Raw genomic sequence first — 26,779 nt, 5'->3', positions numbered from 1 at the left:
ATTTTTGGGTTTCTTAGAAATCTTGACCAATGTCAGGTACAAGGCTATTGGTGTGCCTGTATACACACAAACAGTACAATTTGCAATATCTATATTAAAAGTGAATGGGTAATAAAACAGTATTAAGAACAAAAGAACATAACAAACGGAAGACCAGTGTATGATGGATTAAGAGAGTCCATTAGGCTTTCAGGCGCTTAATGCTCAATGGCCTATATTCAGGTAGACTGCTAGATAAGATGTTTGGAAGATTTTCTATTTATAATAGAAGCTCTACCAATATGTAAAACAAACTGAAAAGCATGGCTACAGGGCAAAAAGTTCACAGGATTCGAAACTTATTTGACCTAGCTTTCTGCTTTCAGAAGAACTGCTTTCAGAAGAACGAGTAGATACAATGAATCCATGAACAAATAATTAAAGAAATACCCCTCAGCTATTTCCTTCATGGAGGATCACCCATCTATGGAATGATTCTGTTTAGAATTAGAAATGAAGTTCTTAAACAAAGCAAAAAACAAAAACAAAACTCTGCATCTCTTATCCACAATGGTTATTCCTGTTTTGTATGGTTATTTTTCATAAAGTGCCCAACTGATGTATCTGAATGCTTTCACAGTGCAATATATAAAGCAGAAATGTTGTATATTTTCTGCTTTTGGAAGGAAAGCAGAAAACCAATTCATGCATACTATAATCCAAAATATTGTTTTGGGAATTATATTAAAAGTTCTAAAAGCATACTAGTAATTATTATTCTTTTGCACAAAGAAAAAGTATACTGGCCTTTTATAAACACACAAAAAGATGGATGGGAAGAAATCATTAAGCATGAAAAACTAAGGGAAAACGTGGGTGCAGTGAATGTAAATTCTTAAGTAACCAAAACATCATTTCTGATCACGGACATTTCTCTTAAAGCATAAGACTTAACTTCCAATTTCCCAGCTCTGTGAAGCTTGAGCCAACACATGATAGCCTTAAAATACTGGTCTTAAATAAATAAATAAATATTTTTTACTATAGATATCATGCAACCATATTCAGGGTGTATCCTACACAATTCCTCTACAATCCATTGGTCTCCTGCAGAAGATGAGCATTGACTTGAATTTTTGTAAGAAATAGTGCAGTACAGATATTTTTAATGATAAATAAATTGTATTCTAGAAGGAAGGAGACAATAATATCAATGCACAAGGTGACTTATGTAGGATATATTTGTGGGACAATTCAATTTTTTACTAAAGTCAAATGATCTTTATACCTTCATATTGGATGCTTCTGATTCCAGTTTTGTAAGATGATTTGAATTATCTTCCAGTTCTTGTCGAAGGTTTGAGTTCTCCATTTTTAATGCCTCTACTTGTTTTAACAGCTGATCATATGACACTGCAGCCATTCTGGGCTACCCCAGGACCTATAGCAGAATAAAGAAGAAATATTTGCTTTAGTTCATTTGTCCCCAAAAATGTATTGTGAACTTTGAGAAAATGTTTGACTTTTGAGAGAAATAATTAGAACATGCTATTTCATTTCCCAGCTGAATATAGTATTTTTTGTATCTCATGGAAAGATTTTAAACTGAACATATAATCACATAAACCACTTTAAATCTAGCTACCTTACTCACTTATTTTTAAACCTTAACAAGCTTTGTTTAGTGACATGAAAAATGGTTTCTACCAGGAAGTTCTAATTGAAGTCAATACGAATTATAGGAGTTCTGCTGCTTTCCCAGTCGGACTTCAGTGCCTTTGCGCGCACACACACACACACACCAATACAAAATTACATTTTGATTGGTTCCAAATCATAATAAATGCATTGACACAAAGCTTAAGTAGTAAGTTGGACCTTATTTTCAATGCTAAAGCTTGTGGCATGCGTTTCCTCATTGCCATTTGGTTTCCAGTTTACTGAAGCTCCCCAAACTGGATCACAATGCAATGCAGTGTGGGAGATTGCTAGTGTCAGGGACTGGCAGGGCCCCAAGGAGTGGGTGGAAGAGGTAGTGGGGCCAGAGGCTGATCCAGGGGAAAGGGGTGGCTATTTATGGGGTTTTGTGCTTCCTGCAAGACAAGGAGCAGGAGCTGGAGGATGAGGAGGGGTCTGCACCAAGAGCTGAGGGAGAGACAGTGCCTTAATAGAGCTGGGGCAGAATCCCCTCCCCCACTGTCCCTGGGACCAGGTAGGTCTTGAAAAGGCAGGCACAGTGACAACTTCTGTGTAGAAGTTGCAGGTTGCTTATACTTGTGCTACCAGACAAGAGTACTTAAGCTTGGGTGTAGGCATGGCCACCCATTACTCTAACAGTCCAGCTCAGAGCACAAGCCCAGGGAGGGGCACCAGCCACCTGGCCACCAGAAGCGTGTGTGTGTGTGTGTGTGTTTAGTGCACCTCATAAGCTCATGTAAGTTCATGCTTTCTCAATAAAGAATTCAACTACCAGCCATTTGTCCTCCTTGGGCTGAGTGTGTTCAGGACAGCTAGTAGGCGCAGCGGAAAGAGTAACAAGTCCCATTGCCGACCTCAGAAATGCTTAGAAGAATTATCACACTATTACGTCCAAGATTGTAGACATTAGTAAAGATGGAATATGATTTTAACGGGTTAGTTATGCTGAACCATTTGCGTATGGCCATGTGTTTATTAGGTTTCAATCAGCAAAGAACTCCCAGGGTTAATACTTAGTGAAGTAGAATCATGCAGAACCTTAACTCCAGAAGAGACTGTATGCTCCCAAAACCCATTTTACTTTAAAGCATCTTAAACAAGGAAGATCTTGAAGATAGCTCAGAAACTCCAGGCGATGTTCAATGCCACCACTCATATCCAACCTAACTGACGTGGCAAGGCTGGTACAAGGTCAGCCAGCTTTGGAACAACTGCATTGACTTTCCAGTTAACTCTGCACCCAATTCAAGGAGATGGTAGCAACTTCTAAAGCCTTTGATGGTTTGAAATCAGAGTATCTCAGAGTCCACCTATTTTCATATGAGCCCCCCTGCTCTGGTCTGATCACAAATTAACTATGGTTTACTGTTGCCCCTCCCCACTTCTCATTCATGCATGAGGAGTATTAAATGAAAGCTGCTTCTTCCATTTCTCATTTATGTTCAAGCTCAGATAACTATGGTCTCTTCCAACTCTAGTTCATTTTTAAAGTGTCTGATAATATGATCTGCTGAGTGCCAGGTCCAGAAGAACCCCAAAGCTCCACTGTTCAGAAAAGCAGATTTCAACCTAATATAATATCTTCTAAGCCAGTTGCTGCCAGTGCCACGACATCACTTTGGACTTGTCTAGAGGCAGCTTCAGAATGTTTGCCCTTACCATTCAGAACATCACCTCTAAGCAGCAGTTCTACACACAGTCAGCAGGTCCTGAAATGCAGAACATCCACATACTGATATACCTCACTCTAATGCAAATGTGGGAAACCCTTTCAGCCCTAATGTCCCAACTCCTCATACCAACAGTGGGTGGGGCCAGAGGCAAAAGGTGAGTGAATCAACAGATGTGACTCTTTCTACATTAATATCCACATTTTTCTTTCCACCATCCAGTCAAGCAAGTGAATTTATTACTATTATCACCACCAACAATACATTCCAGCCAGAAAAAAGCACTTGAGGAGGGCATGGAGCAGGGCCAGTGAGAAGTGGATGTGGCCTAATGAGAATACCAAGCTCCTAACAAGAGTCCTAGAGAGTCACATTTGGTTCCTGACCTGAGGCTTCCCACTTCTACTCTACAGCTAGTTATCATTCCAAGTGATTTAACATAGATTGGAACAAACACAGAGCCTTGTGGAACACACTCCACAGCATCTTGCCCATATTTAAGCAGACTGTTTCTGAGCAGACTTAAGAGCAGTGAACTTTTTGAGGGCCGAAGTTCTCATTACCCTAGTGGAAAGCTATCGGGGGCTGCATTTAAATAGTGGGTGGGTCAGACATCACACTCCCTTTAACATAGACACACACAGATTTAACGCAGGCTCTCCTTCAATCTCTCTCCTATCCACACTGTTTTTTTCTTCTCAGTGGACAGAGGAAACTCCACCAGCTGCTCTTCCTAGATAACCTACATGCTGCATTTCCTTGCTGCGCGCACGCACACACACAATCCCTTTACACAGTGCAAAAGACGAATCAATCAGGAATCTTTGTGAAATGCTGGAGCAACTCTTCTTTTTGAAGTGGCTCAGCTGATTCCCAAACAGCCCAGCAATGGAAGGGGGAATCACAGGGAGACTTTTAACCTCCCCTCCCAATGATTTGCCCACAACTGTTATCACCCACTGATCATTTGTTCAGGTAAAGGCGAGTGACAGCAAAGAGGGAACTGCTTCCCTTGCCTTTAGGGTGGGGAGTCGGGGAGGGCATTGACCAGGACCTTGGTGTGCTGGACAGGGATGCCTGGTAGGCTGGAGGCTACAAACTGCTTGCATAAGAAAAGAAATGACTGGGGAACTAGCCCTGAAATCCCAACAAAAATGTGATTTTAACGAATCGTATGGTCCAAACTGCTAGAAAAGTTCAGAGCAATATTGTATTATCAATCATGAGATGAGGCTCATCCATGAGGACCTACAAAGCTATAATTAGTTCACAAGTCAGACTGAAGCAGGCTGATGAGGTGTGTTATCAAGAATCTGTGTGTGTGTGTGTGTGTGTGTGTGTGTGTGTGTAAAATATACTTTCCCTAAAAAGAGAGTGTTGGACACAGGCCTAACTCTATACTTATATTCGCCTTGCGCAAAGATGTGTAGATTAATCACTGCATCCCTTAATCAAGGCAGTACCATGCCCCCTCCACTGCAGCATTCACATAACTGTGGACAGAAACCTGTCAAGTTTTTTTCCATTTGTTTGTTTTCATCCATGAGTGGCAGGAGCTGCTTTCACAATGCCAAGTATCAGCCAATATTCTCAAGGGGGAAACAAACTGAGCTACAAAGGGAACCTGGGAAAAGAATGACAGGTGGGAAGAGAGGCAGCAGTTCTCCTTGGCTGAAGTTGAAGTGTGGTTGAATATTTCACTGGCAATATTTTGTTAAAATGTCTAGAAGGGATGAGTGGAGGAGGAGGACTACTACAGAAAGATGAAGATTGAGAGTATGGGGAACACTGAAGCCAGCTCTGGCATGATACAGAAAACCATGCAAGCCAAGAGCAATCCAACCTAAGGCTATGACATAGGATTGGGTATAATACAAATTGTAAATAAACAAAACAATCAATCTCAATCATGAGCTCTGGCACAAAGGATATTCTGGATTCAACCAACCCTCTACTAATACCAAGCAAATTAAACCTGTTAAAATCTTGTGTAGACAAGACTTAAGAAATGAAAGAAGCAGCAGCAATACAAGCAAATGTTTATGCAAACCAGGCCAGCCTTAACAAATTATGCTGTTCTCACATTTGCAATTCTCCCATTGATTCATTGCCTTGCCATTATGCAGTGTCAGCTCATGTGTAACAGAAGGAGATACCACACAAAGTGTGAAGCAAAACACAGCTATAACCTCAACCTGAATATTTGGGAAAGGAACCAAAAGTCTCAAGTCTTCTTCTCTGAAGATCACTCGTTGCCAAGTAAGATTGTCTTCCATGAACACGGTTTTAATGGTGAGTCCATAGACGACCGTGGAGGCCAATTCTGGATCCACACGTCCTTCCACAGTGGGGACAAAGGTTTCCGGGTGGGAGTTGATCATGGTGAAGGTTTGCCGAACCTGCCTTACTCTTAGCATGTTTCTCCCTTTTATCCTGAGTTTGTGCATCTTCAAAGTCCAGAACACCTTTGGTAAAGGCTGTTCTCCAACTGGAGCACTTGCAGGCCAATGTTTCCCAATTGTCGGTGTTTATACTACATGTTTTAGATCTAAAGTCTAAAGTATTGCTTTACTAGCTCCATAATTGGTTTAAGCAAAATATATTTAACAAGTAACCTGTAAGAATTCTACTAACAAGAACAGATATCATCCTTTTGATTGTATTTTGGATGGTAACTGGTGAATTTCATAAATCATTGTCATTATGGTAATATGCTTTTTTGAAAGCAAACAAACTATCAGCTAAACGTTGGTGTTCTGTATTCTCTCACTCACAAGAGAACAGCTAGATATTTCACAAGAATACACAATTATTAATTATTATTATTGTTATTATTATTATTATTATTATTATTATTATTATTATTATTATTATCTGTACCCCACCCATCTGGCTGGGTCTCCCCAGCCACTCTGAGTGGCTTCCAACAAATATTAAAATACATTAAATATAAAATATAACTTACTGCATGAAAGCAAGTTCTTTTTTAAATGAGATGCTGTGTTCATGGGGTATCCATTATTTATTGGTCTTTGTTTAGCCATGCAAGCAATAATTTTTCAATGCCAGTACGGTCAAACCTTGGTTGTCAAACATAATCCATTCTGGAATCACGTTCGGCTTCCAAAATGTTTGACAACCGAGGCGTGGCTTCTGATTGGTTGCAGGAGCTTCCTGCAAACAAGTAAAAGCTGCGTCGGACATTCGGTTTCTGAAAAACGTTCGAAAACTGGAGCATTTACTTCTGGGTCTTTGGCGTTCGGGATCTGAAACGTTCCAAAACAGAGGCGTTCAGGATCCGAGGTTTGACTGTACTAGCATTATTAGAACATTTCAGCATGGTTACCACTTATCATAAATTTCTTCAGACTGTTTAAAAAACTCAGGACGGAACAGCTGTCACCAATACCATTAGGATTTACCCTTGTTTGCACTTTTGCCATGTTAAAGTTCTGAGACCTTGCAAAGCAGTGAATACACTGGAAGCATCAGACTGAAGTCCACAACAGACAAATCATACTGGACTTGTCAATTATACCACAGCGAAGACCCCAAGTTAACAAAACTATGAATAAAACAAAACCATTTCACTGTACATATTTCATTGCCATATGGCCACCCCCTGTTCCTTGACCAACACAATACCCACTATCCAACAATGTTCCCATGATGCCTGCCCACTGGCCCTGCTAGCTAGGGATGATGGGAGTTGTAATCCAAAAACAGCTGGAGACCCAAGTTTGAGAAACACTGATCTAATCTCTTTTGCCTCAGGGCTCACCCACCATTAGCATATGGCTCCTGGAAGACTGAAGGAATATGGCCACTGGACTGAAAAATCTTCCCCGTGCCTCTGATCTAGATAACCTGATGGGATCCAACTGCTGCTACATCCCTACTTCTCCTTTGGGAGTAGGATCTGCTGTCTCTTGCTTCACTCATGGGAAAAAGAATGCATCCAGAGTGAGAGCAGCCCTGCTGCATTGTGCAATGAGGGAACATCGTGTATGCAAAGGATTCTGCTTCTGCAGGGTCTCATTTCTCACAATTATCCCATGCCAGACAGTGCTTCACTGGGCAGCATCCGTACACAAGTCGGTTATTTCCCAGAAGCGCACAATAGGTGCTTCATTAGCTCTCTCTCTGACTCTCTCTTCTGGCACAAATAGTGGGAGAGCTCTGGCACAGCAGGCAGGGGTGTAAGGTTTAATCAAATGAACAGAGCTGACTTCTACAATATTTGGTTTTAAAGCTAATTTAAACGGGTTCTCAAATGTTGCTTCAGTGAGTGCATATGTCAAGCAAAGGAAATAAAACTTCTTTAAACATAGCTATGAAAAACGTAAAGCTACTTCGAGCTATTCAGACACCTGTGAAATGAGTTTGGAGAAAAGATGGGCTTGTCAGAGCATTTTTTATTATTTTATTATTTATAAAATTTGTATACCACCCTTCATTTGAAGACCACAGGGCACTTCGCAACATAAAAATTCAAAATACATAATACAGTGGTACCCCGCTAGACGAATGCCTCGCAAGACGAAAAACTCGCTAGACGAAGGCATTCGTCTAGCGCAGGCATAGGCAACCTTCGGCTCTCCAGATGTTTTGGCCTACAACTCCCATGATCCCTAGCTAACAGGACCAGTGGTCAGGGATGATGGGAATTGTAGTCCAAAACATCTGGAGAGCCGAAGGTTGCTGACCCCTGGTCTAGCGGAAGGCTGCCCCGCAAGACGAAAAAGTCTATGGGGCTGCCTCGCAAGACGAAAAAATTTCGTCTTTTTTTTTCCGTTTTGCGGAGCGCGGCTGTCATTGCCGCTCCGCAAGACGAAAAACCCGCTAGACGAAAATTTTCGCAGAACGAATTATTTTCGTCTAGCGGGGCACCACTGTAAAACAAAAGCAAACGCATACCAATATCTCCAAACACATTTAAAAGCCCATAGACTGAGCCAAAGTCTTGGCACCTATGTAATGAAGGCACCAGGCGAGCCTCCCTGGGGAGACCATTCCACAAATGGGAAATCGCCACAAAAAAGGCCTGTTCTCATGCTGCCACCCTCCAGACCTCTCATGGAGGAGGTACATGCAAAAGGGCCTCAGATGAAGATTAAAGAGTCTGGGTAGGTTCAGATGGAGAGAGGCGGTCCTTGAGGTATTGCAGTCTTGAGCCATTTAAGGCTTTATAGTTCAAAACTATAGGTCAGCACTTTGAATTGGGCCCCAGAAACTAATTGGCAGCCAGTGCAGTTGGGCCAGGATCAGTAAAATATGTTCAAACTGTCTTACCCCAGTGAGCAACCTGGCCACCAAATTCTGCACTAGATGAAGTGTCTGAACTGTCTTCAAAGGAAGCCCTCTGTTCAACACATTGCAGTAATCTGACCTAGGTTACCACAGCATAGATGACAGACATTAGGCTATCCCTGTTCAGACAGGGCTGCAGCTGACTCACCAGATGAAGCTGATGAAAGACACTCTATGCTATTGAAGCCACCTGAGCCTCAAACAACAGGAGACGATCGAGAAATACCCACAAACTATGGACCTGCTCCTTCAGAGGGAGTATAACCCCATCAAGAGCTGGCAACCTCCCATCCATCTGGTATAGCGAACCACCCACTAACAGTGCCTCAGTCTTATTTGGATTGAGCTTCAGTTTACTGGCTCTCTTCCAGTCCATTACCAAGGCAAGACAGTGGCCCAGCACATCCACTGCCACACCTACAGATGTAAAGGAGAAGTAGAGCTGTGTGCCGTCAGTATATTGCTGAGAACATACTGCAAAACTCTTGATAACCCTAATCAGTAGCTTTATGTAAGATGTTAAACACCATAGTGATAAAAGTGAACTACACATTGAAGGCCCCACAGGGCCAAAAAGCACTCCCCAAGCAGCAGCCTCTGGAAACAGCTATCCAAGCAGAACCGGAACCACCGCGAAGCAGTGCCACCTACCCCTAACTTGGACAGCTGCTGCAGAAGGATACCATGGTCTCCCAAACTTGGGTCTCCAGTTGTTTTTGGACTACAACTCCCATCATCCCTAACTGCCAGTGGGCAAGGATGATTGGAACTGTAGTACAAAAACAGCTGGAGACCCAAAGTCTGGGAGACCCCGATTTAAAAAAATCAGTTTCCTTCAAGAGCACCTGGATCTGGTCCACAACCAGATCAACACCATGCAGTATTGTCTCAATCGAGAAAAACAAAGTGGGACAGTTATGCACATGATTCAGGAAAGAGTTCTAAGCACTTCTATTTCCCATTAAAAAGGCATGGATCACTTATTGGAAAACAAGTAATTGTATTAAATAAGACTTATCACTAAAAATAACATCACTTCAGAATCACAAGTGATCCAACATAGTGACCTTTACATGTCAAACAACAGGAAACAGTTTATATTTAGAAGGCTCATCAGCACTTATTCTGTATAGTATCCAGCCTGCCACCATACAGAAATCTGTTTCAACAATAAATTTATTTATCTCTTCCTGATTGGATCCTTTAATAATGGCAGAATGGTAAACTAAATACCCATCACAAAGACTTATAAAAAATGTTATATTTTTGTATATTGAAAACACATCATAAATTCTCAGTCGTATCCATCATTACAAGATAAGTGAAATTTGGTGTACCAGCTTATTATGTAAGCTCCAACTTTATGGAGTATAAAGAGTATAACTGATTTGTTGTGCCATTTTAAAGAGAACATTTTCTGCACATACCCAGTTTAAAGTAATAATGGAAGAACAATCCAAAGGAGCCTCTGCACTACCACTGCTGACCAAGATTTTTGTCTTCTTCCCCTAGCACCTATAGTTATTTAATGGGACTAATAATTCTACCAGAGTTTACCTTTTTAAAATTGCACCTTAAGCTTGTTTTTTCTAATCACATACTCATTTTGATTAGTGATTATTTATGTCCTTATGTCTTAATTGTTAAGAAAATATTTAATGGAATGCATCTCTCATGTGGGCTCCCATCATGATTACTTATTCTGTTCTATATAGCTGACCTGAAATTGAATATATTTATATAAATTTTAAGGAAGTCCAAGTATTCACAGGCCTATTACTCTAAATAATAAATTTAAAATGTATAGTCCACTAATGAAACTGATGACTTCACTAAAAAAATGTACATACTAAGTAGAAAATGGCATTCTTGCTATATATAATTTTTGAAGCCACATGATATAGTTTGAAATGTGGCAAACCAGAATATTAAAGTGTACAGGAATTTAAAAACAATTGCCATAAATACTAAAATATCATTTTAGCATTTGAGAACACCAAGTAAATACAACACACAATTATTCAAGAATTTTTGGGCTGATCCACAAAAAGAGCAAATCATCCAAAAAGTACTACCTTCGACATACTGCTGAAAATGAATTGATAATTTATTATACTTTAATCATTGTTCTGCTAGATTACTCCTAATTCTGCTGATGCTCAAATAAAATAGCCATTTTTCCTCCACAGTGATGCATCAAAGCTGACCTAATTATTACATTTAAAACTGCATCTGACGAGAAAAAAGAAAGAAAAGAGCACTACTTCATACATAATTTATTAAGATTACTAATAGTATCCAAGACTGAATAACTCTCAGAATCTCTTATGGTGATGATGAACAGATCAAGTCAAAAGCTTCGGGCAGATGACAAATACTGTTCTTTCCCTTTCCCTTTCATCTTTATTTTTTTACATTTCGGAATTTGCTTTTGTAGGGGTGGCAACTGCTCTATTGCATTCCTGGGTGCAGCAGTGCAGCAGAACCTCTCGTCTCTATGCAGCTTTTTCCCTTTCAGTAAAGGAGCAAAAGCTGCTGCAGTAAACCGCAGAAATGCCAGCAACACATCATGTCACTAACAAAGGCACTGGGATTTCACAGCATTTCCAGCGGGGAGTCTTCATGGCTCTGCAATATTATGCAGGCCATCCAAAAGCAAATCTTAACATTTCAAAATTACAATAATCCATTCTCTACAATACCTTCCTCATCCTCCCCCTCCAGCCCTTGCATTGTGGGGTTGTTAGATTCAAATCAAGGCATCTCCTCTGCTGCTTTGTGTCCCTTTCTCTGGCTGCTGCTACTGTGACAGGAGGGAGGAGGAGAAGGAGAAGGGAGGATTTCAATGGGCTCAGCTCATTCCTCTAAGCGATGAATGTTTCATTCTTTGTTGCCCTTTATCCGTCTCCTAAGATACTATTTTCTCCTTGTTTCTATGTCAAACCTTTAGAACAACCATTTTCGTACTACAAAAGCATCTTTTTTCTATCACTTCCAAAGCTCACCATCGCAATATCCTCTCATTCTGTCAAAAGCATGGATCAGAATCCTAGGACTTGATTCCTAGTTCTTTCTGTAAAAGCTAAGAAGCTAATGCATGGAGGAGAGAACCAGCTACCTTTCCTGACAAATGTCATTCACTAGCAAGATGGGACAACGCTGTCCTTACAGACACCAACAGGAGTACAACACTAAGATTTCACCTACCCCATCTCCGACGCCGACTGCACCTCCATTCAGTCTTCAACACCCAGTACCTTCCTGTATTCACTGTCTGCGCTAAAGCCAGAGCCAATACAGCCACATTCCAGTCACGTGTGCACCCAGCCCAACCCAGCCAATGGCCCTGATCACATCAGAGAATATAACATAGTCTTGTTCACATCCACTGCTTCCTTTTCTCCGACCCACCCCAGCTCTTGTCAATTTGCTGTCTGGACAATCTAGCAGAAGGGAAGGGAGGGGTAACTTGTCAGTGAGAACAGGAAAGGACAACCACCTTTACTGAGCAGAGAGGGAAAACAGAAAGTGGAATGGGGTCAGGGGGAGAACAGAGAAAGAGAGACATGCCCAAAATCAATTTCTCTTATTCTCATTTAACTGAACAATTTCTCTTTGTATGATGACTGGCTTTTCTGCCCTCAATGCCAAGTGATTCATCAAGACTAATATGCATATGTTAACAGTATTGATAACATATACCCCTGATTGAAGCTATGGAAAATAATCAGTTCACATGATAGCAGAGAGGGCTAATTTAATTCAGATCCATTTCCATTACTGATCATTAGGAGCTGTCTAGTCCATTTCAATTCAAACTGCAAGATTCTGCTTTAGGGTAAAGCGTCAAACAAGATGACCTTCAAGTCCCATCCAGACCTCCAAGTCTATGTCCCTAGTGGTAACACATTTAAAAACAGAGGGGAGGCATTCAGCAGGAAAACCATGTCCATTGCAAAAGCATTTTCATTCCTAATTTCAGCTATAGTTTACAACTGATAATACATACATATAATACTTAGGATTTGACAAAAGAACACTTTATATATCCTATCCAAAGAAGACTTCACAGAAACTAAGGTGGCTTTCTACCCAAACAACTTGCATACTAGCATTTTTATAACAATTAAGAAAATTACTTTGCAAAGGATGCTGCCTGAAGTATTTGCACAATAGCCACAACACATGCCTCAATGCAAAATGTATGCATAGGCACACAAGAAATGAAGGTAATGTGGATCATGACATAGGGAGCTTAAGGCTGCAATCCCAAACATACGTGGGAGTAACTTACTCCTGAGTAAACATGCATAGGATTGCTGTGCCAGTCTTAACTGATGATTAAACTTGAGACAGAAATTATGAATGTAATAGGAAGGCAGTTATTGTTAACAAATATATCTGGAGAACCATTTGTTTAGAGAGAAGCAGTGATTAATGCCAGCAGCACATCCTGCTTCCTGTCTAAATAGGCAGTAGGTTACTGTTACATACTGCCTTTACATTCAAAAAACATGCAAGTAGCCAAAATATGTGAAGTTCTCTGCAATTCAGGTTACTTAAATAATTCGTTTTTGTATTATTATGCCAATCTACACCACCAGCCCCCATCTTATTGAATATTTAAAACTGTCTGAGCAAAGGAAGAGTCACTATTATAGCAAAAGGCTCTGGACATTTACCCAAGTTTAGAAAGGAAATCTGTAGACTAGTTTGTTTCCCCAGAATGTTACTTCATAGGATGAGAGGTAAATTTAGGGCGGATGTTCTCCAGTACTGCTTCCTTAGTCTCAGCAGCTTTCACATATACAATCTACTTTAGTTGATACTGCTAATTACTGCAAGAGTGAAAATATGAACAATTACTAGTTTTGGTAATAGCAAAACCTAAACAGGTTATTAACTGACATACTGAACACAGAACATAAGAATATGTTGTCTCTCCTGATTCTGTCAACTGATATGCATCTAACCCAGATAATTTGTGAAGAACTATGGGGACAGTCCCTTGGAAAGTGTGAATATCCTTCCTGTTTGAACCTGACACACTGACAATATCATTAGTAATGCCACTTGAAAATGAGCATTAAAATAAACTGGAGATAATATTAGCTTCAGGGATTGAGCTAGAATTTGACCCATAATAATTATATTGCAAAGAATGCATACATTCCTGAATACCCAAGTTGTGTCCTGAAAATGTGCAGGGGTTTGTTTGTTTTTTGCACCAAAGGGGCTCAATGCCAATCTAGTCCAAAGTGCACATATCATTCACATAGATCCTGATTTCCTATTAACCACTCCCTTGTTTCTGGGTTGTTTCCCAGGGGCTGGGTCTCGATGTCTGCACTCTGCCATTGGAACAACATGAGAAATAGTTAAAGTAGTTAAGGTACTACAAGGTTGTCAGAAGTTCTACTACCGGCTTATATTTCGCAAATGCATAGAAATCCTGCTATGGCTTATTTTATGGCTATGTCTTATTTTAGGAGAAACAGGGTATCATGTCATCAAAACCTGGCAACTGTGGCACCCATGATCAGAACTATATTTTTTTAGAGACATGCATACTGTTTGTTCTCTCTATATGCTGAGCATGTAAACCAAAAATCAGAGCATTCTGTATATCATTTTATTCCTGTAACAGGATGAGTATTTCGTCTCCTGCAACTTATGGGCTTCATTTGCTCTGTCCCATTAATTCAAACAAACATTTTTGTCTTCCACAGATACATACCCATATTTAAGAATACAATCAGTTTAGAAGACAGTGGGTTGGATTCAAACTTCTCATGAGTGGAGCTCTACCTACAGGACACTGCCCTGTAAGAAGGTGGGGTGTTTGCTGAATCTTACTTGCCTTCCTTGAAAAGTTGCTCTGGAGGTTGGGCCCTCCAAACAATAATTGTGGTTATGATTATTTATTAAATTTGCATACCACCCTTCACCTGAAGACCACATGGAGAAACAATTATGAGAGGTTGCATTTGGAGCAGCAGGGAAATCAGAAGAAGACACCTCCTTTAAGATTAAAAATAAAAGGGCGGGGGGCAGCTGAATAGCTATAACTAGTTTCCAATAGATTGGCTTGTTTAAACGTGAATAAAAATATTATCCTGAAAGAACCCAATGTCTTCTTCAGCATTAAGCAGAATTTTTATACCACTTAATTGTGAACAAAACCTCTGAACAGTTTTAGCATGGTCTTCTTTTGCAGATTAAATCTGCTATGTTTGCCAAAATTATCTCTAAGTATCAGCTGCTTCTAAAGACTTGCAAGTAGTATTAGAAAATAAAATTAATTTCCTATAGCTTAGTAGACAACTTTATTTCAACCAAGTGGCTCTTTTAACATTTTATCTTTTCTGCTCTATAGCAGTAGCAGTTTGAGATACAGCAGCCATCTTTTCACAGGTTCACACAAATGCTACATCACTCAATTAATCCAATACAGTGGAATACTAAAGGCGCATCAAATCAATACCAAGTATTGATATGAAAATACTGACAATAAAGTCACAAGTGCAAGATTCTACTTCTGCATAGTATGATTCTTCTACTGACCATTACAGAGGACAATATATTAAAAGTTTAAATATCAGTTTGTTACATAGGATTTTCAAAGAAAGGAAGTTGTGAAAGATCAAAACAGCCTTTTATTCATCTCTTTTAGACATGCCATAAATGTGAACACTGAACATTTATGACTTGAAACTGTCTTCACTGCAGCTAAGCAAATGCCACAGAATCAAACTGTTCTTGATTAATTTAAAAACTTAATTGAAATAAAGCCACAACATCACTCTACTACAAGAAACTACAAAAATAAAGCTAACCTTGATCTTTATTATTGTGAAGACTTTGTGAACCAAACTAAACACTATTTAAGAGCTGAAGAATTAAGACATTTTGTTTCCCAGTAAAAACTGAGAACAGTATAAAGACAGTCATGTACAGAAATCTACTTTTTCATGCAAATAAAGCAGTACACAAATTCATTGCTTAAAGAGGATGACAAGCACTCCTTTCCCATTCACTTCACTCTTTTCAAGTTATTGCACTTGAAACATTTTTTTGGAAAAAGCTTCATGAACCAAGTCCAGTTCTCAAGGTCTAACAATGACATTTAATTAGTGGGCTGTCACTTGAACTGGCATCTAAACTTTTGTGAAATACTCAATTCCATATTAATTCAACATCTTACAAGTCTAACAGAAAACCAATTCTTAGCATGCCCAATAAAAGCAAAGAATTAATGTTGTTAGCATGAAGCAATTCAAACATTTAGACTTCTAATCTAAGCAAAGATGCCTGCCCCATGTATTACCCAAGTTTCAAATTCACACTGCCCCCTACCAAAGTGTGTATTTGTAGAATGACTGATGCCAAGCCTGGCTCTAGAAGGCAACAAAGTCAGGCATTGGACAAGAGCCCAAGACTGGGGCCCAACCATACTATCATTTTCAAGTTAATATGAAGCACTGAAAATGGCCAGGTGTTTTTTGTGGGGTTTTTTTTAAATAAATAAATAAATCTCAGTTTGCATATCCTAGCTCTTTCAGATGAAGCAGTGAAAGCAATTTGTGCCCAAGGGTTGTGCACTGGTTCAACATTGAAATGTGACATTCACCATAGTTCAGAGCCCACCCAATATGTTTGATCAGAAGAACCATATAGGTAATTGTCCACAAGGCAGAGCACTAAATGTATGGAGGGGGGGGGGGATGTATACAGTACTGGAGATAAGTTACTTATATGCTACTCTCAAGATGCTTCAGATAGCACAAAGCCAGAGATATTAGTGAAATACTACATACAGTACCTGCTATCATACATTAAATTGTTGGAACAGGATTACAATTAATACAACAGACTGTTCAGCTAGGATACGTATTTGTAGCATTATGACATTAGGTTGCAACCCTAAATCTTTTCCCCTGGCATGAAATTCCAATAAAATTCAAAGGGCTTACTTCCAGGCAAATGTACTTGTGAACCTTTTTTGTTTTTAAGACTTTTTAAAATCTAATGATATATTTATATCACATACTTTCCATTCTAAAGAGCTTTCAATGTAGCTGTCAATAACAATTTGTGTAGGCTATACTTACTGAATTTATCTCTCTCTCCTCATAAAAAAAATCCCACAGCAAATTACTACCAAATTATTTGCTACAAACTATAGTTCATTTTCATGAAGGATAGGTATAGCAGGTCTTTTTAGACAACAGTGACAAAGATTCCACATAACACCATAAAATACACTATAGTCTTGAATTCAGTATTTCTTTAGGATATATAGTTAATTGTATTTAAGCAATACCATGCCTATTCTGACAAGTGGTGTTATCATAGTAAGAAATTTGAAAGAGAAAAGTACTCCCATCTCACTATTTTCAAAGTATGTTGCTATACAAATGGGGGGGGGGGATGCAGGAACCCAGTAAGTACTACTTTTCTTGATATATAGAATTTATATCTTTATTCTGGAATGTTGTATGTACTGAATCAAAAATGAAAAACCTGAAGCTGCAATACTAGGGCTTGGGTGCTAAGGTATGGATGCAGATGACATCAATTTATTCAGAATGATAAACACAAAAAAAAAGATTATAAAGAACCCTAAAAGGCGCTCTCCAAAATAAGATAAACAGGCAGTAAAATGGCAAATGCAGTTCAATGAAAACAAGTCCAAAAAGTGATAGATACTGGGGCAAAAAATCATAAATGGATTGGGTTTGAGGTGGTGATGACCAACCAAGAAAAAGAATATTGGGTTCAAAGCAGATAGTTCAATGAAAACGTTGACCCAATGTGCAGCAAGTGAGAAAAAGTTAAATTCCATGTTTGGGATTATAGTATTATGAAAAGGATTGCAAAGGGATTACAATCTTCTAAAATTGTAATGCCTTTATACAGATCTATAAAGTTTGGGTCAGCATGTCTCAAAATGGAAAACTCAGGAAACATCAACCAAAATGACAAAGAGCCAAAGCAACTCCACTGTGAGGGAGGGTTACAACATCTAGGACTTTTAAGTTCAGAAAAAGCAAGCAGGAATGGTAAATTTGGGGTCTTCCAGATGTTGCAGGATTAAAACTTCTGACATCCCTAACAAGCCAACAAGGGCAGATGGGAGTACTGTACAAGTCCAACAACATCTGGAGGGCCACATGTTCAGAGAAGTAGGCATGCCTGAGGATTTCCTTTGGTCCATGTTCTTTAAACAACCCTGATTCTTACATCCTGGAATAATATGCAAATAAGAATGCCATTATCTTTTGTTTCTGAACTTCTCTGAATTTTTCTTCACATAGATATGTTCAGAAACATGAATGTTAACTTGTTCTTTTTTAAATTTGCAGAATGACCAAGAAATAGGTAGGACAAAGCACACTTATGGAACGAACGCATGTGAAACTGACGCGGCCTGGAAATAAACTGATCACAAGATTAAGGTTTTTTAAAAATTGTGCATAGTGTAAATTCAATGGACACAGAAATTCATACTACTAGAACCCAAAGACATCAGTTAAAACTGAATACTAGAAGATTCATGATAACCCAAATGAAGTACTGCACACACAGTATACTTAAACTGGAATTTTCTACCAGAAGACACATGTTGAATTAAATAGAACTTCAGAGTACACATTGTTAGAACTGCACTGTTAGATGCCTTTAAAGCTAAGAAACTAACAACTACAATATAAGTAAACAATACAATTTTTTTTGGTTTTGACTTGAACACAGAAACTAGGTTCTAAGTAGGCTAGATAAATGAACTGTATATATTCTATTATACTAAACACTACATTCAGAGTTAACAAATAAGCCATATACAATGTTCTTTCATTTTAGTTACAGTCATACCTCGGGTTACGATAGCTGTGGGTTGCGTTTTTTTGCGTTACGAACGTGGCAAGCCCAGAAGTATTTACTTCCGGGTTTCACTGCGCAGTCTGCGCACGTGCAGAACTGTTCTGTGCAGATCCCACATTCGCAGAAGCGCGATATCGCAGCTCGGGCTGCGGACTATTCGGGGTGCGAAAAGCACCCTGGAATGGATCGTGTCCGCAACCCGAGGTACCACTGTATTTCCACATTTTAAAGGGATACTAAAATCATATCAAACTGACAGTTTGTCACTAAATTACCATCTTGTCACATGTAGCAGTAAGCACACATATCACACAAAGAAACAAAACAAATCACAACAAACCACGTAACTACTTTTGCCCGTTTCTCATACAATGCTCAAATCTTTCTACTGTTTGAGGAAGCAAATCATTTTCCTATCACCAAGCTTCCCTTGAGTAATTCCTTCAAATCTTCTCACAGGCCTCCACCTTCAAAGGTTGAGAGCCTTTCCTTCAGAGCAGACTTCCCCTTCTTCCACATTAGAAGTTTCACACAATGTCTTCTACAGCTCATCCTCAGAAGTCCATTAATGAGCACACACAACTCTAAATGAAAGCCATACCATAACTCCCTTATTCTGGTTAAAGCTAGACTATGCCACTCTCAAATGACAGAGTTATGAAAAAGTCAGGAAAACTGAGACCTCAGGAAAATAGGGGTTACAGAAGGAAGGATGCACAGATTGGGTTTCATATATCATTGCTAACAGGTCTATAAACAAGCAAGGTTCAAGAATTCCTAAGTGTGAATCAAAAAATGATTGTTAAATAAGAAGAGTGAGGCACTGAGTCAATTAATGCTGCATGTTCCATTGTCTCAGACTGGAAGGTGGCAGGGAAAGGAAGATGAAGAGGGAGAACAAGCACTGCTGGTTGGAGAGAAGCTGGGACAGCTGGAGAAAAAAAATAGCACAAAGAGGTACAGGGGCCAGATAAGAATATCCAATGTTTTTTTACAAAGTAGGGAACAGAAGCCTCACAAACAATTTAGAAGGTGGGCAAGATTTCATTCAGCAATCCTGTGGTGCAAAATGCTTTAATTTGGTTTCCAGGCACTTCTGACCAGTTCTGCAAAGGCTCTTTACAAATCCAAAGTACAAAAACAGTACAGAATTTTAAAAGCAAATGAAATAAGTGTGGATAAAAGAAACGGCATTACCAATGCAAGCGGAAACACACATCTCTATACAAAACAAAGTCAATATACGGTATAATGCGATACAGCCAAGTCTTTGTTTCATTGCTTTTGCCTAGCTAGTTCAGTTGGCTAGAATACGGTGCTGATAATCCCAAGCTTGCAGGTTTGATCCCCATATGGGACAGCTGCATATTCCTGCATTGCAGGGGGTGGACTAGATGATCCTCAGGGTCCCTTAGCAACTCTACAATTCTATTCCTGTCACCATTATCCTGATTTGTACATAATGCTAAACAATAAGGTTATAGCTAATGAAGACACTGTGCTTGTGGAATGACATGCTCACACAATGGAACTTCCTCTCATTTCTCTTCCACACACACACACACACACACACACACACATATCTGCTGAGACAGGGTCCCCTAACACTTGAAGAATATGGGAGGCAGAGGGATAAGAGAGGAGGGAACGTTTCATTGTGCAAGTGTAAGTCATTCCACAAGTGCAATAATGTTTCTAGGAACACAGAAATTCTCAATTTATAGAAATTAAGAATACCTGTACATTCTTGGAAGTTTCGTATCAGTTAATTTGTACCCTAAAATAGTGTGTTCAGTTATTAAACTACTCCCTTGGGATAAGCTTATCTGAAATACAGTCTTTATGAAGAGGAAGAGAAGAAGGATATCAGGAGGAAACAGAAGTCCAAGCATAATAATATGCTAAGGGACCTTGTGATCTCCACTAAACTTGTTTCCTGACTCACTAGGATTGAGTGCGCTCCTTAGTAAAACTGAAAGCATGGCATTTACAAAATGTTAAAAAGTGAGTTTTAACTATGTAGAAATTATCTGTCTCAAATATATCTGTCTTTCCCACTATTTGAATAAAAGTTAGTCATGTAATTTTAGTTCTTTAATATTTTAGTCTTTAACAGTTATTGAATACCCCACACCAAATTCTGTTTTTTCAGTATACAACATATATTGGAGGCAAAGAAGAATCTCTCTTTCCCACAAATGGATAGGGAGATAGAATAGTAGAGAACAACACATATTTCACTATCCACAGATATCTTTGAATAAAACTGATTGAATACACTTGTGTGTAAAGTTTCTTTGAAATAAAGCTTACTTCCAGAGATAAAATTCGGTTGAAACCAATTGATAAATAGGCAAGGGTGGCAATTATGTATACGCTATTAGTAGGAATAGGATATCGTGCAAATGTTGGTCCACAAAGGCCAATCTACAGATTACCTTTTCCACACAGGTAACTTCTACATACCCAAATGTAGTATTTAATACAGCTTGCTATGTGGAACTTCCCAATCAGGAAAGCTTTCATAGGTGTAACAGATGCCTTCCACACTGCTAGTGTAGAAACTTCGCACACAAGACCTGAAAGTAATTGTGAGTGCTAAGAAAACCTTATTGGAACTGCAACCATCAGCGTAGCAATCTGGGTTAGATATTAGTTAGATACACATGGTTGCCATGAAAAAGTGGACAGCCATATGGAGAAGGTATTATGCAGATTATTCACAAGAGTTCAGCATACAGTAGCAACATAATGAGCAGTTATTGTAAAATCTATCACTGATCCCCATAACAACTTCTTGCAGGTGACAAAAGTTCAAATTTCAAAACAGGAAACAAACATAATAAACTGCGATAGCCAAACTGAATTTAGACTCAAGTCCAATGTTCAGCTAACATGTTAGTAACTGCCTACAAGTGGCACAGTTGGTTACAAGTCACCAATGCTCTTCAACTGCTAGCAACGCTAGAGGCCGCAACGTATTTATAGACCCATGAGTGTTTCTCAGAATTCCCACCAATAAACTACAAAAACCATGTATCTTAAGAGCACCATTCCTGGAACAATATACGGGAACAATTATTCCAAAGAAAATGCAAGCATAGGTAAATCCACTGAGATGCACTCACCAAGAAGAAAAGTTAGATTGCTCCAGCCTCCATACAGTCTGAAATCTAAGTAGAGGGGAGGAAAAACCAGAACAATTAACAGCAACACAATGACTGGCTGTTTCTATAACAGGGATGGGAATCTGAGGTTCCACAGAAGCTGCTAGGCTACAACTCCCATCAACCCTGGCTACTGCTCATTTTGGGTGAGCTGATGGAAGTTGCAATTCAAAACATCTAGGGGACACTGGAATGAGGACTCACTCTTCTTACTGAAGCATTACCCTTTCTGAAATGATTATCAAAAATATTTCCCCTTGCTGGAAGATCCATTTAAAGCAGGATTCCTCAAACTCAGCCCTCCAGGTGTTTCTGGCCTCCAACTCCCATGTAGTTGTAGTCCCTAGCTAGCAGGACCAGTGGTCAGGAATGATGGGAATTGTAGTCTCAAAACATCTGGAGGGCCGATTTTGAGGAAGCCTGATTTAAAGGATTGACCATAAAAAGTGATAAAATACTTAAACGGAATAAATGTTGATCATGTAGATTGATTCATTTGCTTGGAGACTGCACACTTGCCTGAAGGGCCGAGAATGTACAATACCACTGTGGAGGCTGCTGTAGGCAATTTGAGTTACCTGTACAGGTTAGGTAGCCTACATGATGGCGAGTGTAGTATACAAGTGTTACCCCGTTCTCATTGGAATGTAAGAGCTCAGAACAAAGGTGCAACATACTGTTTTCAGTGGCCAACAAGATGCCTATGGAAAGCCTACAAGCAGCACCAGAGTTTGACAGGGTCCACTCAATCTTTTTTTTTTCTTAATTAAATTTGGATGCTGCGCTTCATCCAAAGATCTCAGGGCAGTACAGCGGTACTTCGGTTTAAGGACAGTCCTGTTTATGAACGATTTGGTTTACAAACTCCGCAAAACCGGAAACAGTGTCCCGGTTTGCGAACAGTGTTAGGGCCCTGGCGATGGGATGCCTCATTAGGGAAAGTGCACCTTGATTTAAGAACGGTTTCGGTTTAAGAACTGACTTCCGGAACGGATTACCGGTAAGTTCGTAAACCGAGGTACCACTGTACTTGTGATTCCCAAACATTCAGAGGCATATTGTCTCCCACCATAGCTATTATAGCTAGTAGTCATTCACATTCACTCATCCTCCATTGATCTGTCTAATCTTCTTTTAAAGACAGCCAAGTTGCTCCAAAGTTATAACCTTTCCTCACAGGGGAGTTGCTTCACCCCCTTGCTCATTTTGGTTGCATTTTTCCAGATATTCAATATCCTCCATCAGCTGCAGCAAGCAATCATGTTCTCACCAGTTTTATATAATAGCATTAAGCTACAGGGTGTTTTAGTTTCATTCACTTTCTTAATGATTGCTAAAGTAAAATTCAACATATCCATCAAGCTATCCCCCACAACCCCAATGTTTCATTGCTGGGTAGTTCTGACCCCCCACTAGCTTGTAGGATTTTTTTGCTGTTGGTTTTGTGCCCCCAAGGTGCTTTGTTTTACAATGAATTGCATTGCCACTATACAGCTCATTCACACAGTTTTGGAGAGATTCTCTATAATACATTTATCAGTAGTCCCCGTGTGGAGGTTGGAATGTTTGTATCATCCCCAATTCAGCTGAGAACCACTACTTCACTACAACAAAGCATGAGCTTAATGGACAGAGGAATAAAATAGGATAACTTCAGTCAACAAACTGCAAAGAGTTCCAATACGACTGGTTGTAGCAAATCCGCAGTTGTCACAATCCAAACCACTCAGTTCCAAACTTCGTGAAAGTGCAACCGCTCCAATTTCTACTCCTTTTGCCAACGGAATGTAGAGGCAGATGCAATTTGGGGTCTTTGGGAACCATCTGCCCGTTGCAAACAACTCCATTTACCCTTTTTGTGATGCGCTCTTCCCAACAGCGGCTACCATCGATAGCCCTACCCACATAGAGAGAACATAGTGAGCATCCGGCCGGGCAAGACCACCAAATGCCTGTAGGCACCAGTGTCCCATTTCCTATAGTGCCCCCACAGACAGGGCATGAGACACCCTCACCTCCAAGTGGTGGGGACCCCCATCCACCAACTCCTTAGGGAGAAGACCCACGGGCCACAGAAGGTCGTTTTAACTACATGGGGCTCTGGCTCGAAATAGTAAACGCCCCGTCCTAGGGAAAGGGCAGGGTTTTGAAGAAGCAGGGCTCCAAGAAGTCGGCCAGACAATAGGGCAATGGTGTCTGCTGCCCCGTGGAGTGGGGGGGGGGGAGCTTCTGGAAGGCGGAACGACCCTCAAAGACACCAGATCCCCGACCTGCTTTGACTGGCAAGGCTGCCTCGAGCTCAGGCGAGGAGGAGGAGGAGGAAGAAAGGCATCGAAGCCGGTGAACTGGCTCTGCCCAGGTGTGCTCTGCCGCCGCCGCGCCTCAACTCACCTGCGCGCCTCTTCGCCCTCCGCACCCAGCAGCAGCGCCGCAGCCGCCCCTCCCGGGACTCCGCCGCTGCCTCCGTCGCGGCCGGCGCTCGGGGGACTCGGCCCCACCACGAAGCTGGGAGGCGGCCGCCCACACATCCGGGGCGCGGGGGAAGGCCGTGTGGGGGGTCACGCTCCCCTTCCTCACAGGCGGCGGCGGCGGCAGCAGCAGCAGACGAGAGGGGAGCTGATCCCCCTGCCGCCGCCCCGGCTTCTCATCCCCGAGAGGGCGCCCCACTCCCCGTGCGGCTCCACTCCACTCGCCCCTCGGTCGGTGTCGGTGCCGGCCCGCCTACGGCCTTTGCCCTCGCCACACTGGTAACCTGCTGCCCGTCACCGCCCCCTTCACTCCAACTTCCCGGCCAGCCTCCCCGCCGCCATCTTGTTTCGGGGTAGGGGGGGGGGAGAGAGCGAGAGCGACTGCTTTCGAGCGCACGCGCGGTCGAGGGAATTCCCGGCTTGTTGGGAGACCAGAGGGAAAGAAAGGAGCCCGGCGCGCCTGCGCGGGAGAGCGAGGCGTTCGCTTTTCACACCTGCTGAGAGAGAGAGAGTGAGAGTGAGAGCGCGCAGCTGGGAAAGGGGCGGGGCTTGGTTGTCTCTCTTGCTTGACAGCGGAGGGAGGGACGGAGGAAGAGCCATCCTCGGATACAAATGCTAAATGCTTAGTCGGTCTGCGCTTCTGCAGAGATTGGGAGGGGATAGAGGGGGAAGCCACGTGCAGGGAGCCGCAAAAGCGAAGTTGCTGCGTTCCAGCAAGGAGATAAATAACTACGCAACTTTTAGAAGAAATGTGAAGGCAGGCAGCCCTTCAGATAGGGATGCTTTTAATGTTTTATGCTTTTGTATTTGTTGAAGCCGCCCAGAGTGGCTGGGGCAACCCAGTCAAATGGGTGGGGTACCTAATATTAGGCCTGGAACCTTCATTATACACCTTTAGGCACCAGACAAAAACGGCCGTCTTTAACCAGGCCTTTGGTTGATTTGATTGATATCCAACCTACACCCTTTTAAAATGTGTTGGGGGTGTTATAGGGTTGTTTGTTTTTATTTGATGATGTATTTTGTGGTTTTATATTCTGATGTTATGCTGTGAACCACCCTGAGACATGTGAGTATAAGGGCAGTATATAAATTCAGTAAATAATTACAGTACTATCATCATCATCAGTGCTGTTTTTCTAGAAAAAGAGGTGCCAGAACTTGCCACAAACACCTTCCTTGTTCGCTTACACAGTCAAACCTCAGTTTTCGAACGTCTCGGCTGCCAAATGTTTTGGAAGCCAATTGCTGCAAACCGGGAAGTGATTGCTTCCGTTTTCGAACACACTTCAGAAGTCAAACAGCTTCCGAGGCTGTTTTCCCCATTGACTTTGCAGCCAGCCCTTTAATCCTCGGTTTTCGAAAGTTTCAGAAGTAGAATGGACTTCCAGAACGGATTACCTTTGAAAACCGAGGTTTGACAGTAATGGCAATGGCATCCACCTGAGAGGTGCCAGAACTGAGTTCCAGCTGAAAAAAAGTCATGATAATGATGATATATGGTTTTATTTACACAAATATACAACCTGCACCCAGATGGAGGCATTGCAGAACATTCACATCCTATGAGGGCCTGGTTTACCCCTTAAGGGCAGCAATGGATTCAAAGGACAGCAAAAAGTGCATAGTGAAAATGTAGTTTCACTTTCAGATGCACCCTCCACTGGCCACTTCATGTATTGGAACAAAGGCTATCATGTGTTTTGCAGCAGAAATTGACATATGCCTGCTCTGAAGTCATACAGGGTTCAATTAGGTTTACTTCCAGGTACAAGTGTATAGGATCACCACCCTAACCAAACAAACACAAGCTTGACATAAAGAAGAAAGGCTGAATTGGTTTTGATTCCCTTCACAATCAACCACCCATGTGTTTCAAGAGGTTTGAGTCCATGTCTGCAGAACAGAATGTTAATCTGAAGGTTTTTCATGCATTACATTGTGCAGAACTGGCTCTCTTACTAGTATCTGTGTATAGTTCGTCATACCTTACATTTGTATCTAAATGTGTGAAGCAGCCTCAAGTATTTTGACATGAAGCAAGATGCATATTTAAATAAATATCTAGGTAATTTTTCCGGGCTTAATTTCAAAGATAAATTTGTGTTACTATCAAGGACCTCTGTGTCAACATAACAGTTCCACAAACCAACACTCTAAGCCTTAGTACTGTAATTAGTTAGTTCCACATTTTTCTGGACTATTCACAGTTTCTGCCCATCTATTTTCTGGATGCTTCTAGGGCAATCCACAATCTGTTTTCCCAGTGTTATTGCCTCAGCCATTCATTTGAACATGCTTTAATTTGATCCTCAGTTTAAAATTTTCCAAATGCCAAAATGCAGAACAAGCCCTTTGAGGTTTAGGGCATGTTACCATGTGACACTTCTTGGTGAGTAGGTGCCCTAAGAAGAACATTAGAACAACTGAAGACCCTAAATTCCTTATCTTTGTTTAGATCAGAATAATCAGACCCTATGCAGTTTCATGCCACACCAAGGAAACAATTTGTCTTGTATGAGAGGGTCTATTATACTACACATTGTACAATCCCAGCTTGAAGGCTGAACTGCAAACATGTACAATAGGCATATTTGTGGTTTGG

At 40.9% G+C, this 26,779-nt stretch overlaps 1 protein-coding gene across 3 annotated transcripts in view; it reads right to left on the bottom strand.

Moving 5' to 3' along the window:
- Positions 1-24,313, bottom strand: part of APC (APC regulator of WNT signaling pathway) — a 58,155-nt gene extending 33,842 nt beyond the window's left edge. Inside the window, exons 1-3 of one of the 3 annotated variants that reach the window (XM_033163640.1) lie at positions 24,098-24,313; positions 21,668-21,712; positions 1,268-1,420 (exon numbers count right to left, since the gene is read on the bottom strand). In XM_033163640.1, coding sequence (XP_033019531.1) covers positions 1,268-1,402 — 135 coding nt within the window. In that variant the 5' untranslated portion in view covers positions 1,403-1,420; positions 21,668-21,712; positions 24,098-24,313. Of the gene's footprint in view, positions 1-1,267; positions 1,421-11,359; positions 11,727-11,864; positions 12,308-21,667; positions 21,713-24,097 lie in introns of those variants that run through there. The other 2 variants (XM_033163641.1, XM_033163642.1) reach the window with 2 other exon arrangements.
- Positions 24,314-26,779: the final 2,466 nt, after the last annotated feature.

This window comes from Lacerta agilis, chromosome 11, assembly GCF_009819535.1.
Source record: "Lacerta agilis isolate rLacAgi1 chromosome 11, rLacAgi1.pri, whole genome shotgun sequence".
Taxonomy (NCBI): Eukaryota; Metazoa; Chordata; class Lepidosauria; order Squamata; family Lacertidae; genus Lacerta; species Lacerta agilis.
The sequence above is the reverse complement of the archived record's forward strand: the minus strand, read 5'-3'. Positions and strand labels throughout refer to the sequence as shown.